Raw genomic sequence first — 18,613 nt, forward strand, 5'->3', positions numbered from 1 at the left:
ATAATTCGATAAATCATATCTAACCAAACCGAGTTCATAAAAGCTTCTAACTAAATGTTCTGCATTTGTACACAAAAAGAGAATGCGAATTCATGTTTACATACCCAGAGCATTTTCACTTGATTGCTTGAGTTTTTCAGACTCCTGTTTCAGAGATATAACAAAAAAGAAGAGAATGGCAAAATTACATTCTGTGTGCCTGCTAATTCTCCTGGGTTAGTACAATTCTACGTACAACCACTGAAAAAACGAAACAGAGTATGACTAGTTTGAAAGCATACTAGGCAGTGAATTGTATGGCATTACTACCTAACTAATAAGACATTTTTCCACAAATTCCTTTTGATACAAAAGGTATCTCATTGCTACAAACAATATAGAGATTTCTTAAGAATGAAACCCTTATTAATTCACCTAATACTGTACAATATGTACTCTGGAGCAGCGCCCGATTCATTCTGAGTTCAGATGTAGGGCTCGTGACAAAAAACCTGTTTCCAACACAGAACAGTTGTGCATAATAATATTGTATAGTTAGTATTTTATGGTAAATATTTATCACATTAGGAATAACTTCAGGCACTTTGAGATCTGACTTATTGAATCTTAAAGGTACAATGTAAAATATTATGCTTTTTTGACTACCCTGTTAAAATAGATGCTGCTTTGAGTGAAGCATCATGACAACATTAGTTTATCAACTGAGAAACTTTACAAATAATTAATAGCTCTTTTCAGACTCTCTAGGTCTGCCTACATCCTCCCATTGTCAAGATTAAGGGTCTTTTTGTCAATCACATTTCCTTGCTTCTTATTCAGCAGCTTTCCTTCCTCTGCCCCACCCCTGAAGCAATTCTTCTTCACCATTATTTCGACTGGATAACTTATGTCCCTTGCTATGCAGAACTTGCAAACAACAAGCATTTGCAATGCAATAGGTCTCGCATTTACGAAAGTTGGAGCTTTTGATGTTGAAAATGACAATGTTTTTACTTTTTTGTATGCATTGGCGTGATGATAGTTGCATAGTGTTATTGCCATATGTATGACCTTGCAGCGCTGGAGACCTTGAAAATAGGAAATAGGTTATGAGGGAAGGAGACAAACTTAATATGTTAGTTAGGAAAAAAAGTAAAAACTTCTAGGGAAAGGGCTGACGTATCGCCTCCCCTGCCTAGCAGTAAAGAACTGGCGCATCACCTCGCCTGCTTAGCAGTAAGGAACCGACACATCACTTCCCCTGCCAGTAAGGAACCAACGCTTTGCTTTGCTTTTCTGGTGCCTCACCTCCCCTGTGTCTTGCCTTGTGTTTGATTTTTGAAGCATCTAGGTACTTTGTGCTAAAACAAAAACATCCATTGATTTCTATGGATTTAACCTGCTTAAGCTTTTAAAAGTGAGATTTTGACTTATGTTGGATTTTTTGGTCATTTTGGTATGTTTTGTTCAGATAAATATTAGCTATATTTCTAAACTGGTGTGGACTGCTTTTGTAGTGTTTTCACTGTGTTACTGTGTGTGTGTACAAATACTTGCCTCTGAGAAAATTCTGACTGCTTGTGCCAAGCTACCAAGGTGCTAAGGAGGGGTTATCTTAACTGTGCGACTCCCTTACCCTGACTAGAATGAGGGTACCTACTGGGAGAAGGTGCAAACCACTGCAAACTCGAGACCCCATTTCCAACAGGTACAAACAGTTCTTATGAACACAAAGAAACATTCTCACTCTCTAATTCGCTGTACCTTCAGCTTTGTGGTTTTCTGGAGAACGTTTTCTGCAGCAACACATGGAATAAAATCTAAAAAGAGAACACAAATTAGCACAGTTGAGTGATTTCTTAAGCAACAGTGCATTTTTCACAGTGATATTAAATAGCAAAGAATGATTAGCAGTGTACTACCATTCGAAATAATGTTCTGAAGTCAGGTAAAGGCTGGAAATCCTGATACTCTTATGGAGTTGGGAACGTATCAGCCTTGTTGGCTTCTTTGCATAAATATAAGACTAGGTTAAAAACACATGGACACCAGTCAAAAAAGTGGGGTAATCATGCTAGAAGGAGCCGACCTTCTTACATAAACCAACCAACCAACCAACCCCCCCCCCCCCCCCCCCCCCAAAATTAAAGGAGATAAGACTAACCTAGCCCACTTGAGTCTTTATTTCCGATGTGGCCATATAAGGAAGGTCCAACTGCACTGACATGGATACTCCCTGTTTTATGGTCCACTGAAAAGTTCTCCCCTGTAGGGGCTGGGATCCTCTCAAAAGTTTGTGGTCTGTTCATGTAAAATGTTTGAGCCAAGGGAGGGGCCTGTACATTTCATAGAGGGTGTCTTAGTGCATTGAGAATATTATAAACTGTGGTTTCTTAGCTCGAAAACCGGTTTCTCTCTTAAGAGGTGGACGCATTTCTTGGCTTGAGGAGTCTCGACCCCAGGGGCTGAAATTTGGGACCCCCCAGTCTTGTGAGGGCTAAGATGAAGATATTGCAGCAGGTGAGGTGTTTTCTCTGTTTATTGGTATTGAGATATATGTAAAGATATATAGTTCTATATTTATTTACATATTGTTATTCTCCTACACATTTATTATTTGCTTGTGTTTTACTTCCTTACATTTCACTTGTGAATATTTCATTATTATCTGACTTGTGTGTATTATTTGCCTGTGTTTTACCATAATTATCTGCTTGTGTTTTATCAGATGCAATTTGATTATTTTGTGAGTATTTTATTATTATTTGCTGGCACTTATAAGTATATTTACATTTGCATGTTGTTTTACCGGATTCATTTGACATCTGGGAAATCCTTTCTGTTAGACAGTGTTGCACTAATAAAACCCCACACTTTATTATGAAAACTATCTTTTGATGTACCTCATTTCATGAGAATGAAGCCCCCTTTCCAGGTGCGTTCTTGCTTTACCAAGTGTCTGATATGATATGATATGATATGATATGATAAAAGGTATTTATACAGCGCACGTACACCGACGGTTTCTTGGCGCTTAAGAGGACGAACAGAGAACACTGCAGCGAGGAGGAGAAAATTTAGTTGCATGCTTGAGAGAATAGGCAAGTCTTCAGCGCCCTCCTAAACAGGGAGTAGGAGGAGGTGAGACGAAGATGGAGTGGAAGCGAGTTCCAAAAGCATGGGGCTTGTGAGGCAAATCTCAATCCCCCGAGCTTCTTACGCTTGAAGGAGCTGGTAGAGAGAAGATTTGCCCCAGAGGATCGGAGGGCTCGAGAAGGAGTATAGCGGTGGATAAGAGAGGCTAAAAAAGCCGGGCCTTGAGATGAAAGGGCCTTGTGAACTAGACAGCCCATTTTAAAGAGGCTGCGTTGGGCCACAGGGAGCCAGTGAAGGCTCTTAAGGAGGGGTTTGGTATGGCTAGATTTTGGCTGTCCAAAGATGAGTCTCGCTGCTTGGTTCTGGATAAGTTGGAGCTGACGGGATTGATAGGCAGGTATACCGGAATACAGTGCGTTTGCCTAGTCAATTCTGGATATGATCAGTCCCAGAGTGACTTGGACCAGGGCATCACGGGCGAGGAACCTGCTAATTTTCCTGATACGACGAAGGTGAAAAAACAAGCCGACACCACTGACTTAATTTGAGGTCCCATGGAGAGATCCTTACTAATGGTGACTCCTAAGCTTTTTTTAACTGAGTTGACCGGAGATGGTGGACATCCCAAGGAGCGTGGCCAGAAATTGGAGTTCCAGGGATTTCCTGGAGGCCCCGTAAGAACAAGCTTGGTTTTGTCGGGATTAAGCTTGAGCTGATTAGCATTCATCCAACTACTGATAAGCGTCATAATCGACTGGACAGTCTCTATAGAAGCGGGGGAGGAGTCAATCTTAAAGATGAGCTGGAGGTCATCCGCATAATTGAAGATGACCACAGGTCTCTTCTGAAGCTCTGAAATTAAAGGGTGAATATATAGATTAAATAGTAGTGGGGAAAGGGAGGAGCCCTGGGGGACCCCACACATAAGGCCTTTAGCCTTAGACATAAAGGTAGAGAGGCAGACTGCTTGCTTCCGGTCTTGTAGAAAAGATGCGAGCCATCTCAACGGGGTGCCCCGGATGCCGGCGTTCTCGACCCGTTCGAGGAGGATGGCGTGGTCGATGGTGTTGAACGCTGCCGACAAATCCAGGAGCACCAGGGCCTGTGAGATGTCTCTGCTGGGGAGTGCTGAATTTCTTTTACTTGGGAGTGTAAAGCAAGACAGGCCCTCAGAACAGAAATGAAAGTATGGTTGTTATTTTTATAACGTATGCTATTAGGAGGCACTCTTTCTTTGCATGCTAGAACAACATTCATTTCAGGCAATTAGTGGGTCTTCCCCCAAGCTCCCAGCTTACACCACTTTGCATGGACCTTGAGATTAGACCAATTGCAGACGAAGCCGCTCAAAGACCTCTTCTATTTTGGCAGCGTCTTTGGAGTAGCCTGGAATTGGCTGCATACAGGGAAGAGCTGAGTGAAGTACTGAGCCTACAGGGTGCAGGCAAACTACCTGGCTTTTATTAAGAACACTCTTGTGGCCATGGGTAGGGGAAACTTGTGGAATAATGCAGAAGAAATCTTCTCTACAACATTGAGGAAGGTCCTGATAGAGAGCTATAGGGAGTACAAACTTGCTTAGATACAGGGGCGGTCTATGTCTGGTTCACTGACTACAGGGTTTCTAGAAGTAAAAGATCAGTACAGATTAGAGCTTGCCCTGGATAATGTCCAGCCGGTCCTTGCCAAGAAGTTATATGGCTGAGATACCCGCCACCCCCTCTCAACACACTCCCCAAGGATGGGAAACCGGAAACCGTTCTTGAACTTTTGGAAGTCGGGAAGGGAGTTACCCTTCCCGGCCGTATTTATTAAAAATATGAAACAAAATTAAAACATTAAAATAACAGTTTCATAATATGTACAATTTCATTACCACATTGCGATGTTTGGCTAACCTTAACATATCCTCTAATACAAAGGTTCTCCTAGCCGAACTAACATCCTACAAACATTTACTTGAAATTTTGAAATTGTACATCCTAACGTTTAAGGGCCAACGGCAAGGTCGTAACCGGTGTCAAGATCCCTAACCCAGACATATCCCCCTCCCTTGTGAGGGGCGGCACGGAGGCATACCTCCAGTGCAAATACCAATTTCCCTTGACTTGACGGGGGCCCCAGTAAAACTCGACGCCACTTAAAGGTCGTACGAGGCTCGTGTGAGGTATCTAGAAGGTAGCGTAGACCCCCCCCCCCACACCCCACACAACTTACCACATCTGCCGTCGCAGACGTCCTGGCCCCGGGAAATTCCCCAGGAGGGGGCTGTAACCCCTCCTACCCATGAAGGGGCCTTGACCGCCTTCTCTTTCCTTTCGGCGACCCATCCTTAGAAGGGACCGCCTCCCCGTTGAGGGGCCAATGGCCACCTCCCCCGAGCGCCCCCATCCGTAATGGGTAACGCCCACTCATAGGGATCTTCCAATTAGTGCTCACCGATCATGACCTTACCGCCCAACCAAAATAAATACGACAATGCTAACTAAATGACTATATCTACCAACAGTAGCAACCACAACTATATTCAAACACATGCGTACTGATGAACACTAAAGCAGAATTACTTTATTTGCAAAACATAACACAAATCGACCATTCTTTATTGCATACTCAAAATCTTCACGATAATACCACAACCTGTAAATGAAAATCACAGTTATCCATCAAACTTTATTAAAACCACTCGCTGTCTTCAGGGGCTGGTGGGTGGGTCAAAATTGGCTCTTCGTTCCGTCTCGAGCTCACGTGCAGCGAGGAGGTGCAGCTTCAGAGCACAGGAACAAGAGGATGCCTTCTGGTCTTGTTTCTCCTTTTATCCGTCTTCAGGGCGGGCGTAAACCCGCCCCTGCCTGCCCCAAGGGCGTGGCCAGCCGCGTTAGTGTCTAGGCCAACCCACTCGAGGGCGGGAAAAGGCGCGCCCCGGCTACGCCGCTTCGGGCATACCAGCCGAGACTCGCCTCCCGCCCAAGATGGCTTCCCGGGGGGATCGTGGTACTCTGCCATACGTTCGGGGGGACCGATTGGTCGCCCCTTTCCATATGGCTGAGATACCCGCCACCCCCTCTCAACACACTCCCCAAGGATGGGAAACCGGAAACCGTTCTTGAACTTTTGGAAGTCGGGAAGGGAGTTACCCTTCCCGGCCGTATTTATTAAAAATATGAAACAAAATTAAAACATTAAAATAACAGTTTCATAATATGTACAATTTCATTACCACATTGCGATGTTTGGCTAACCTTAACATATCCTCTAATACAAAGGTTCTCCTAGCCGAACTAACATCCTACAAACATTTACTTGAAATTTTGAAATTGTACATCCTAACGTTTAAGGGCCAACGGCAAGGTCGTAACCGGTGTCAAGATCCCTAACCCAGACATATCCCCCTCCCTTGTGAGGGGCGGCACGGAGGCATACCTCCAGTGCAAATACCAATTTCCCTTGACTTGACGGGGGCCCCAGTAAAACTCGACGCCACTTAAAGGTCGTACGAGGCTCGTGTGAGGTATCTAGAAGGTAGCGTAGACCCCCCCCACACCCCACACAACTTACCACATCTGCCGTCGCAGACGTCCTGGCCCCGGGAAATTCCCCAGGAGGGGGCTGTAACCCCTCCTACCCATGAAGGGGCCTTGACCGCCTTCTCTTTCCTTTCGGCGACCCATCCTTAGAAGGGACCGCCTCCCCGTTGAGGGGCCAATGGCCACCTCCCCCGAGCGCCCCCATCCGTAATGGGTAACGCCCACTCATAGGGATCTTCCAATTAGTGCTCACCGATCATGACCTTACCGCCACAGGTCCGGATAGTTGACCGGCTATCCGGACCCCCCACCAAACTCCTATCTAAAGGTCATGTTTCAACATCTTTAGCCAAGCTATGAAGTCTCCTATGAGTAACTCATTCCCCACCCGAGACAAATGAACACCGTCCCCCAAATACATACTGTCATCATTAATACACCCATGCGAAATAGAATGCAGTGCACTGGACCGGAACAACCTACTCACTTTGTTATTAATCTTTCTCACCGAGTGATTTAAAGCAGACACAGAAATAGCCCCCCGCCACACTTTTCGTGGGATCATATGGGACCATGCAATTGTGCACCCTGGAACTCTCCTCGCCAACCAACTTACAGTGGAAAGCATCGCCTCCAGGAGAAGTCGTCTACCAGTGGTGACCAAATCATTGCCCCCAAGATGTACTATGACTACAGACGGCGGTGACCTCGTCCGCCCTAGCAAACCCTCGAAAAATGATTGAAACTGGTCAATACAGAGACTGCCCTTTCCGTAGAAGGACATACTGTACCCGTATTCCCCAGCCATGTGCACCATGTCACCTGCTTTGAATACGTCCGCGGCACGCCTCACGTATGAGTGGCCCACGACCCACACCTCCTTTTTCACAGCCGGTGATGTCTGGCCGCTGTCCCGGTGCTGGGTCGACTGCATAGTCCGCCCCGCCTCGTAGGCTTGCGTAACTGAAAACCAAACAAAACAAGAAGCGTGAGTACATCATTACAGCTTCACAACATGTGCAAACGCGCATACCTTTTATAACAATTGGAGGACCAACGCCCCACACGTTTAACTTGTTCCACATTCAGACCCCTGGCTGTAGCCTCTGTAGCAGTCCCTATCCGAAAGGAATGGGTCCCAAACTCGCCCGGGTTCAAGCCCGCAGCTGTAATTGACATCGCAAGCACCCGCTGAAACTGAAACCTTGTCAGTGGGGTGGCGTCTGCGTGTCTCAACAAGGTCCCCCCCCATGATGCCACCCTTCGTGTCAAAAAATCCTCTAAACACTTCACTGGGCACATGGACGAACCGGGAATCCTGTGTATAATTATGCAGTCGCCCATCCCGCTTTGATCGGTCTTGGACCTTACAAACGAGACAGTCATCGTCTCCCCTCTGATTTGAACGTGCTCTGCGCACAGCCCTCCCGTAACATCCTGCTTGTTCCTCGCCACTAATTCGCTTACCCGCATAGCTCCATGAAATGCTAGCGTAAAAGCAGCTCGGAATAACACTGTCTCAAAGTGAGATGAACATGTTGTAGGGAGTCTGGATAATAACTGGGCCAACCTATCCAAACCTATCGGGCGCCTCTCGTCTACTCTGCGACCCTCAAGGCGTTGCCACCCTCGTAGCGCTTTTTGCACAGTGAAAGACGCTGTCGGGTCCTGTATCCCATGAGCCCTAGCAACAAAAGAAATGGCAGCCCGATGCCTCTGGGCCGTGGCCACCGATTTCCCTGCCCGATGTAAAGACATCAAAAAGTTCACTACCCATTCCTCCTGCCCCCAAAGCTCCCCTCTCGCAGTCCCCAAAAAGGCTAAATAGGAAAGGAACGCCCCTTCATATGCCTTCCTCGTCCTGGGTGCTAAACTCTCTCCCACGAGGTTACGAAGCTCGGGGCACCGAGAGACCAGAGAGCTTCGGGAAAGGGTGCTGGCTCCGGGTCCGCTGTGGGAAGGAAACCCCAGAAAGCCTGCATACGAAAACGAGAAAGGGCATCAGCCGCCTGGTTCATTATCCCCGGGACATGTCTTGCTTTGAATAGTACATTCAATTGCATACATAATAATACAATTTCCTTGAGCAGTCTCAAAATCCATTTGCATCGTGCTGCCTGGCTATTGATACACTCAACCACGGTCATATTGTCAGACCAGAATACCACAGAGTGATCTCTGAACCCTTCAGGCCACGTTCTCAGGGCCACCAAAATGGGGAAGAGTTCCAGGAAGGCAATGTTACTTGTCAGTCCACTGTCTCGCCACCATGCTGGCCATTTTTGTGCAGACCATCGAGTACCGAAAATGGCACCAAAACCTATACTCCCTGCCGAATCTGTCCATAGCCCCAGTTCCTCAGAGGACACGGCTGGTTTGTTCCAGACGACTCGACCATTGAAATCCGCCAGAAATGCCAACCAAATGCGCATGTCCTGGCGGACCTCGGCCGAGAGCCTTGTGCGATGATGGCCCTCCTTCAGTCCGACCATGGCTTGAGCGATCGAACGGGAAAAGGGGCGGGCCATTGGTATAACTCTTAGGGCAAAATTCAACTGCCCCACTAACTGCTGTAGCTGATGCAGTTTAACCTTAGTTTCACTCATACACATTTGCAGGGATGCCCTGAACTTTAACACTTTATCACCTGGTAAACGGAAACAACCTTCTCCGGAGTCTAACTCGATCCCCAGAAACTCGAGGCAGGTCGAAGGACCCACCGTCTTACCTGGTGCCAATGGCACGCCAAACTGATTCATTAAAACACAAAATGCAGCCAAAGCTTGCCCACATTCCGAATCCCCGGCTGCCCCCAGGAACAAAAAATCATCAAGATAATGCATCACATGTTGAAAACCCGTCTTCTTAGTAAAGACCCATTGTAGGAAACTACTGAATTTCTCGAAATAGGCACAAGAAATAGAGCATCCCATCGGCATACACCTATCCATGTAATACTGTCCCTGAAACGTGAAACCCAGTAGACGCTGATCGTCTGGATGTACCGGGAGCAACCGGAACGCTGACTCGATATCAGATTTTGCCATCAGCGCACCGGGCCCCAGGCGATTCAAAATGGCCACGGCCTCATCAAAAGATGCGTACCGTACCAAACATATTTCTGGGTCTATCGCTTCGTTTACGGAAAGACCACGTGGGGCTGACAAATTATGTATCAACCGAAACTCACCCGGGTCCTTCTTGGGGACCACTCCTAAAGGCGAACAAACAAAGTTAGCCACCGGGGGTACACTAAACGGACCGGCGACTCGACCTCGAGTAACCTCCTTCCGGATCTTTTCCTGTACCACGGTCGTATGCTGCAAGACCGATATCTGATTTTTGCATCTTTCCACACCCTGAAAGTCCCCTACTGGGATGCGGAAACCATATGAAAACCCGTTCCGCAACACCCCAGCAGAAGCACGATCCGGGTATTCACTGAGCCAGGGAATCATTGCCAAGGTATCAATCGGGGTAGGTAAAGGCGCCCCTCGGACTATGTTAGACCTGTTTGGCGCCTCCTCTACCCCCGTTATCACCCGTTTTGGCTCTGCACGTGGACTCAGGATGGGATGATTGCCCACACCCACTACATTCGTGTCTAAATTTGCATGATCCCTGGGGCCTAGTACATTTACCCCTGTTAAAATTCCAACAACCCCCCTTTTTACCTGTATTACCGGTAGGCCTCGAGTGATTGTCGGTACCCGTACCTGATCGAAAGGGCGTCCCCGCATACTGACGGGAGGATTCGCCCACATTACTCCCTACTAATGGCACTTTCAACATACCAGTATCCTTCATTTTGGACCAGGACACAGAATCATAACAATCCCAAGTTAAGTTTTTATCATGTTCTTTTGCTTTTCTGAAAAGATTATCATAGCAAAACCAATGATTACCCTCGTGTGATACCGAGTACCCCATGATCCGTGACTGATAACTCGGCAATTCGGGTAGCAATTCGGGCCTCCGTTCTCCCAAGATCGATGTGAAAATCCCCCATGCCTTGCCCCAATTGCCAATGTTTTCATTAACCTTAAAGGCGGCCATCTTTGCGCGCCAAACACTCGGATGCATGAGATCCTTCTGACTTTTAACATGCTCCATCTCATAATGATCAGTAAGCAACGAGAAGATGTTTACATATTCCCCTGCCCATATTTTTTCTTTAATAGCTAAAGGAACATGCTGACCCAACCTCTCCCTTCGAGAGGGTGCCGACTCTTCCCTCGCAATCGGCAATGGCCGCTTACCTGAACTGGACGCTGTCTCTGCGACTAAAACCGTCCCCTGAGGCTTCTCTACGGCCGCGGCCGGCGTGGGTACCCTCGCTGCTTCATGAGTTTCCCGCAGTTGCTTCATCAACACCTGCGCGTCGACAGCCGTGGCGCCCTCGCTACTTTTACCCAACCACGCTGCTACTTGTGCTGCCAGCTCGGGCGGCATATCTTCCCCGGACACGGGGGTGACCACCACGGGAATCGGATTCCCTTCCTCCGGCACAGGAGTGGGTGCTTCGAGCGGGACACTGGGACCCGGGATATCTCCCCCAGCTGCTCCCCTCCTGGGCCTCTTGCCTTTTCCTCCCGGGGCCGTTCCCTCCAAAGGACGTTTCGGGCCCCCTTCCTCATTTTTATCCATTCGCCTCTTTAGGTCGGTCATCTCCTTCATGAGAACACGCAGCATCTGTTCGGTAGTCATTCGCTTTCCCGCCTTCTTCGGCATTCTCCAGCAGATTATCTAGAAAACAAACAAGAGGATTACAACGCTCAAAATTGGCTCTTCGTTCCGTCTCGAGCTCACGTGCAGCGAGGAGGTGCAGCTTCAGAGCACAGGAACAAGAGGATGCCTTCTGGTCTTGTTTCTCCTTTTATCCGTCTTCAGGGCGGGCGTAAACCCGCCCCTGCCTGCCCCAAGGGCGTGGCCAGCCGCGTTAGTGTCTAGGCCAACCCACTCGAGGGCGGGAAAAGGCGCGTCCCGGCTACGCCGCTTCGGGCATACCAGCCGAGACTCGCCTCCCGCCCAAGATGGCTTCCCGGGGGGATCGTGGTACTCTGCCATACGTTCGGGGGGACCGATTGGTCGCCCCTTTCCATATTTGCAGTTCAGGCATGGGGTGCTCCCGTTGCGTGCTTTTACAAATAAGTGGGCAGGTTTATCCAATTTGGGTTGTCCTGCCTGTAGCAATGCAGCGGAGATGGAATATTGTGTAATATTTTTCTGTCAAGGATATAAGAAAGCAAGACATTGATGGCTTTTACAGCTATGCAGAAATATGGAAACCAGCCACTGCACTGAGGTTTTTAGGCTACTGAAATAGGACACTAACATGCCCATTGTTTTTTCAATACCACATTTTTTATTCTCTATGTGGTGCGCTCGTAGAGCCATCCTAAAGATGAGCCTATAGGATTTGCTGGTCTATTAATATATATTTTACAAACCGGGTCTCAGTCTTCGTTTAACATGAAAGAAAGTATTTCATGATTTTGAAATGAGTATTTTAATCATAATGTCCTGTATACTTTGTTTTTATATTTTTCTATCTGTATACACACTTGAACCCTACTAGGAGAGGGCCGCTATGTTAGCATCATGAACCCCGGTTTTTGAAAACTGTAAAGGCCTTTATGCTGCTTATGTATTACACACGCACTTTATTAAATCATATATCTATAGGCTCATTTCTCGACCTCTGAGGCTGGCTTGCAGGTTATCCCGAATGTTTACATTATTGTAATTTACATGCACTTTTCGTTGTAATCCTGGGCTCCACTTAGAGCAATGATTTTATTTAATTGAATGAAATGTATTGTACTTTCATTTGTGCTTTTATGGCCATATAGGCCGAAATAAAGATTTTCGATACAATACAATAACTAAGTCAAAACAAGACATGCATTGACAAAAAAGCAAAATGCTAATCACAAATATCAGACCTTTTGGTTGTGGCAATGCTTGTTTATTTTCGGGAGTCTCATAATCTAGTTTTAACTGGTTGGCCACTATGAATATTTTTGGAAATACAAGCATGTATCAACACATTTTACTAAGTGATGCTTCAAAGAAATACATCCAAACATTTCAGAGTAGTTTAGCTAAACATTTGTTTTCCTAGTTGTATTCTTTTTTGGCTACATTTCATTTTGAAAGCAAAGAATCATCAGTCTTGCTTTCAAGCTCATGCAAATATTTGCATCTAATCAGAGGGCATCCTGGAAGCATTGTATGTAGCCTCCTATTGGTAAACTTTTCAAAAGTAGGAACATATTTTTATACTGGAACCAATGTCAGTAGTGCAGTCTGTGCTTACATTTCCCTAGAGTGCTCACCACAATAATAAAGAATTTGCTTTAACAAACCATAAATACAAGTTCGAACAGCATTTAAATATGGATACACGTTACCTTAAATGCAGACAATGCCCTTCCCAAATCCATAATGCAGTACAGTAAACAGGCAGGTAGAGGGCTTATGCTGCAGGAGGCTGGGCCTACTTGTCCCATAGACAAAATAAATATGAAAACTTGCTGTTCTTGACTCCAAGCAACATGTTCTGGGCGTTGGGGTATAGGAACTCCACAACCGCACGTTCTTCTGTTATTTTATCCAAAGCTTGGATTTTTTTAGAAGCAAAATAACAAGACCCCTCTGCCGAACCAGAACGCAAGATACTACTGGCAGATAAGTCTGGATGGTATGGTGGACACTGAAACACTGCAAATCCATTTAAATAAAAAGAAAAGGAAAAGGAAAAAACTCACTTTTTTGCATTTATATAGTGCTGCTACTCTGTAATAAGTGTGATATATAGATGCAATTGCATACAATACAATTTGCCAAGTTCTGCCTTGTTTGCATGGACGGTACAAAAGGGGGTGGTGATGGACGGAGCATCTGAATCAATCAAACACTCACACCCAGTCAAAAGATCTGGGTTTAATCCATCACCGTTCTTTAGCCCACTCTGCCACCCCAGTTCAGACATAGCTATATGCAAATCAGTCTGACCCTGTGCCTCATGGGAACAGTCCAGCCCGAACTGCCAAGCCATGTCTTCCCTGGACCGGAAACAGGCTTCCAAGGACCGGTTTTTGGCATTCCAGCCATCTTCAGCCCGGCTTGCTTGAATCCAGTGGCAAAGTGAGCAAGGTACTCACGTCTGAGCATACCCTGCCACACTTATGGCGGCCAAAAGCGGTACAAAAGGGGGTGGTGATGGACGGAGCATCTGAATCAATCAAACACTCACACCCAGTCAAAAGATCTGGGTTTAATCCATCACTGTGTCTTCCATGGACCGTTCGGGCTGGACTGTTCCCATGAGGCACAGGGTCAGACTGATTTGCATATAGCCATGTCTGAACTGGGGGTGGCAGAGTGGGCTAAAGAACGGTGATGGATTAAACCCAGATCTTTTGACTGGGTGTGGGTGTTTGATTGGTTCAGATGCTCCGTCCATTACCACCCCCTTTTGTACCGCTTTTGGCCGCCATAAGTGTGGCAGGGTATGCTCAGAAGTGAGTCCCTTGCTCACTTTGCCACTGGATTCAAGCAAGCCGGGCTGAAGATGGCTGGAATGCCAGAAACCTGTCCTCGGAAGCTTGTTTCCGGTCCAGGGAAGGCATGGCTTGGCAGTTCGGGCTGGACTGTTCCCATGAGGCACAGGGTCAGACTGATTTGCATATAGCAATGTCTGAACTGGGGTGGCAGAGTGGGCTAAAGAACGGTGATGGATTAAACCCAGATCTTTTGACTGGGTGTGAGTGTTTGATTGGTTCAGATGCTCCGTCCATTACCACCCCCTTTTGTTTGCATGGAAGCACTCAAAGGTTGTCAGTCAAGCTGGGGAGAGGACAGAGATCGTCTTTCAAGTGCAGATGCTCTCTCTCATCCCAGTGCTTATAGGTAATCATTATCTCTCCTTTACAACAACAGTGAATGCACCATAGGCTAGGATATTCTGAATCACAAGTGACCTCCACACCCTCCCGCGAAAACATTCTGCAGCAGCAGGAGAAGTTGAACGGCTCTCTTCAGAAAATTACATGTTTGCTCTGGCGCCACCTTCCAGAGAAGTGCTCTGGCCAGGCTATTTTTCTGAAGACAAGCACACTCCAAGCTGCAGGCTGTGCTATGGCACACGACGGTTGGGAGGAGTGTGGCTGATGAAAATCGTGCAAGCAGCAGCGACACAGTGGGCACCTGCCCACTTGACACAGAGTTGGCATGTCCATGGGGCAGCAGGTGCAGAAAGATTCGGTTCGGCCAGTTCTAAAGGCCAGCCCATCGCCAGACCACATGCTGGGTCAGCATGGACATCCCCGTTAAGATTTTCCCGGGGACAACCACTGCCTCCCTTGCCTCTTCATTCCTCCATCCTCCTCCATGTCTTGTTCCCGTCTATTGCCACTACTGCCGCCACCTTGTAAAACCACAGGGCTCTAGGATATAATATTATTGCTTTTTGGCGGCGTGGACTATGAATCTGCACTGTGGCACATTAGGTGGCAGCGAGTATGAAATGTGGCTTCAAGTTTCCCCCCCCCCCCACTGAAGGCAGCAAAGAAATAGGATGTTGTAGGATCTCGGGGCGTGAGATGGACCTCAGCAAAGCATATTCGCCATGGTGGAAGTCTTGGTCAAGCCGCATGACCCATTCTGACCGGGACAAGTCCATCTGTCTCTTGTTACTGTGTCCTGCTGCCTGTGGTGGGTGCTAGGACTTTCCTCCTGTCTCTGATGCCTACGTTACCTGATAGCTCTATGCCAATAAACGCATAATGTTCCAGCCTCGAGGCTTTTTTTTTTACTTGCACGCATGTATGTGTTTGTTCAACATAAATGTACTAGGATTACAATTTGCAGAATGTAGCCAATTGTTAAATAAAAACCCAGGACAGGAACAAAATATTCTCGGTAACGGAGTATTCTGGTACTACTTAGAAATGCTACTGTTTCCCCGTTTACTCTTGCTTCTAAATAGCTATACTCTCCATATCAGTTGTCCTCTAGCAGTATCAGTGGGGGTGCTCCATTAGGGCGTTGGAGCGCAGCACCATTGCTTTCCCGCAGTGCGAGAAGCAGAAAATAAAATAGTATTTTAAATACCATTTTATTTTCTGCTTCTCACACTGCTAGAAAGCAGAAGGCTGGGGTGTGCCTGGTTGGGGGCAGGTGGGAGGGTATGCCTGGTTGGGGGCGTGCGGCTGGGCGGGTCGGGGGAGGAGTGGCTTGCACCACTCTGAGTCAGTGGTAGCTGGTGACAATTGAAAGTGGTGTGGTGTAAACATTCTGTCGGGGTGTACCGTGACAAGCGAGCGCAGCGAACGAGCCCGAACATCTAAAGGGGGTTTTGAAAAAAGAGTAGATAAATGATGCATTTTCAAGCAAATTTGAAAAGCAAGAAGGTTAATAAAGCCTCACCCCCTACTCTGAGAAAAGATTTGGCCTTGAATGTCAAAAACACCTACCAAGCTCACCTATAACACCACAGCATGGACAAGATGACAGTACAGCAAAGCCATCTAATGCACCTCTAACACACCGCCAACCCCACACACACATACAAACACACACACATACACAAACACATGCACACACAGTTTCTTCAAAGAATGGGAAAGATTATCACGTACAATATTCCTGTTGTCCATTGTATATCAATTTGGAAGTTTTTATCTTTCCATCAACCAGACTACAGCTTGTGCAGTAAACAAATACAGCCCAGCACATGGAAATCCTGAATGGGCACACGAAAAACACTCAAATAAAGGGCTCCGAGAAGGGAAATGCTAAATATATGGTCCTTGATTAAATGTGCAAATCTTTTATTTGTGAATAAGGGTAATTATCCAGCTAATAAAACAAACAAGAGGTATGCAGTCATAAAAGTGTCCGTTCATAACATTAAAAGGGGAAAAACAAGCATGGCCTGATGTAGTATTGCAACCTGGTGTCACTGAGAAAATAGCAATGTAATGCGATCAACTTGAGAGCGCCTAGAGCCGAATAACTTCGCAATGTGTTTCATCCCAAACCCTCAAATTAAATAAATTAGGCAATGGGTGGATTTTAGCTTTGAAACATTTGGGTGTCATTGCTGTGTTGGTGTATGTGTGTGTGTTTTTATGTGTGTGTTATGTGTGTGTGTGTGTGTTTTTGTCTGTGTGTTTGTTCATATGTGTGTGTTGTATGTGTGTGTGGGGTTGGCGGTGTGTTAGAGTTGCATTAGATGGCTTTGCTGGACTGTCATCTTGTCCATGCTGTAGGTGTGATAGGTGAGTTTGGTAGGTCTTTTGACATTCAAGGCCACATCTTTCCTCAGAGTAGGGGGGAGGCTTGCCTTTCAGTGGATATAAGACCTGAAAACTTTCCTCAACAAAGCTGCCTTCTGATCATCAAGGACATCATTCCAGTACTCCCCTTTACACTAACGGAGTTTGGTAGGTCTTTTGACATTCAAGGCCACATCTTTCCTCAGAGTAGGGGGGAGGCTTGCCTTTCAGTAGATATAAGACCTGAAAACTTTCCTCAACAAAGCTGCTTTCTGATCATCAAGGATAACATTCCAGTATTTCCCATTACACTAACGGTGCCCCCTCACCCCTTTACTTAGCCCTTTTCTGGATTTATGAGATCCTTCCTGTAGTTGCGAGTTGACAGTTTTTTCAAGATCCTAGCATGTGGTCAATGCCACTAGAGCTCACTTCACATCTTTGTGGTGAGCACCCTGGCTGTCAGTGTGTGAGTCAAAGAATGCAGGTGAGGGTTAGTGAGTGCACTTCTGAAGGACACCCGCCATTAGTGCAGGTTAGTAGGCCGAGTCCTAAACTCACTGTGGAAGCTCACACCATGTCTTTGTGGCGTGTCCCCTGGCTGACAGTGTATGGGTCACAGAGTGTATGTGAGGGCTTAGTGAGTTAACTTCACAAGCACACTCGCCATAATTCTATATTGCTCAGAGGTGCGTGGCACTGGCAGGGCCTAGCTTCAGAAACATTTCTATCTACATGTTGTTATATGACATCCCTTTATCAATGTGATACCTACACGTTCACAATTGCTTTATTAACCTTATTGCTTCTCAAATTTGCTTGAAAATGCATCATTTACCCACTCTTTTTTCAAAAGAGTCTTGGTGGGAGAACCCCCCTGACTCCCTTAAGATGTTCGGGCTCACTCGATGCGCTCGCTCACCACGGTGCACTCCGACAAAGTTCACGCCTCACCACTTTTAAATGTCACCATCCACCACGGAGTAAATAAGTAACACTTATGCAGAGCCGTCAAATGTGCGTGTTAATGAGTTATGGTGGGGTTGCCTACCCGTTGATCATGGCGGAACACCAGACGCGGTAGGCTTTATTCGAAGATTACAAACCGAGCTCTCACACACAGAAACCTCACTACGGACTACGGTCTCTTGAATTGCTGCCTCTTTCTTACCTTGACAGAATGACATACATTATACCCATCAAACGTTCCCTCTGAGATGCCTTGGGAAAGCTATGCTGCTTTGACTAGAATAGTTATCATGCCAGAACCCATAATGAGGGTGATGAGAGCCAGGCTTATTTTGCCTGACCAAGGGCTCAAAGCTCTACCTCACTCTAACTGTCTCTGCCATTGGGTAAAAACTGACTTCCCAGTCAACCATTAAACATGCATTTCATGCTTTTTACAACTCCCGAAATAATGACTGTTTTCCTCAATAAGTTCCCATTACCCCAGCTATCCCCTAATGCTAAGGAAGAACTCGACCTTCCACTCTCAGCTCAGAAGCTAAAAGCGGTTTTACGCAACGGATCCCAAGGATAGTCTCTTGGTGCAGACGGCATGCCATCTGAATTCTATGTTCTCTTTGCTCCTCAGCTAACACCAAGACTACTCCAGCTTTAAACTATTTCCTTGGAGACTGGACACTTTCCAGCCTCCTTGAATGAAGCCATTATCTCCATATGATTAAATCCCATACGGTTGGGACAAAATTTCCTTCTTACCAT

General features: G+C 46.5%; 1 protein-coding gene across 2 annotated transcripts in view; it reads right to left on the reverse strand.

Annotated features, from left to right (window-relative positions):
• B3GLCT (beta 3-glucosyltransferase) overlaps window positions 1–18,613 on the reverse strand; it is a 1,059,223-nt gene that overhangs the window by 1,010,064 nt on the left and 30,546 nt on the right. For both annotated transcript variants that reach the window (XM_086935136.1, XM_086935137.1), the window contains exons 2-3: window positions 1,744–1,799; window positions 105–144 (exon numbers count right to left, since the gene is read on the reverse strand). In XM_086935136.1, coding sequence (XP_086791262.1) covers window positions 105–144; window positions 1,744–1,799 — 96 coding nt within the window. The remainder of the gene's footprint in view (window positions 1–104; window positions 145–1,743; window positions 1,800–18,613) is intronic.

The sequence above is a fragment of the Lissotriton vulgaris genome, chromosome 8, assembly GCF_964263255.1.
Source record: "Lissotriton vulgaris chromosome 8, aLisVul1.2, whole genome shotgun sequence".
Classification (NCBI taxonomy): domain Eukaryota; kingdom Metazoa; phylum Chordata; class Amphibia; order Caudata; family Salamandridae; genus Lissotriton; species Lissotriton vulgaris.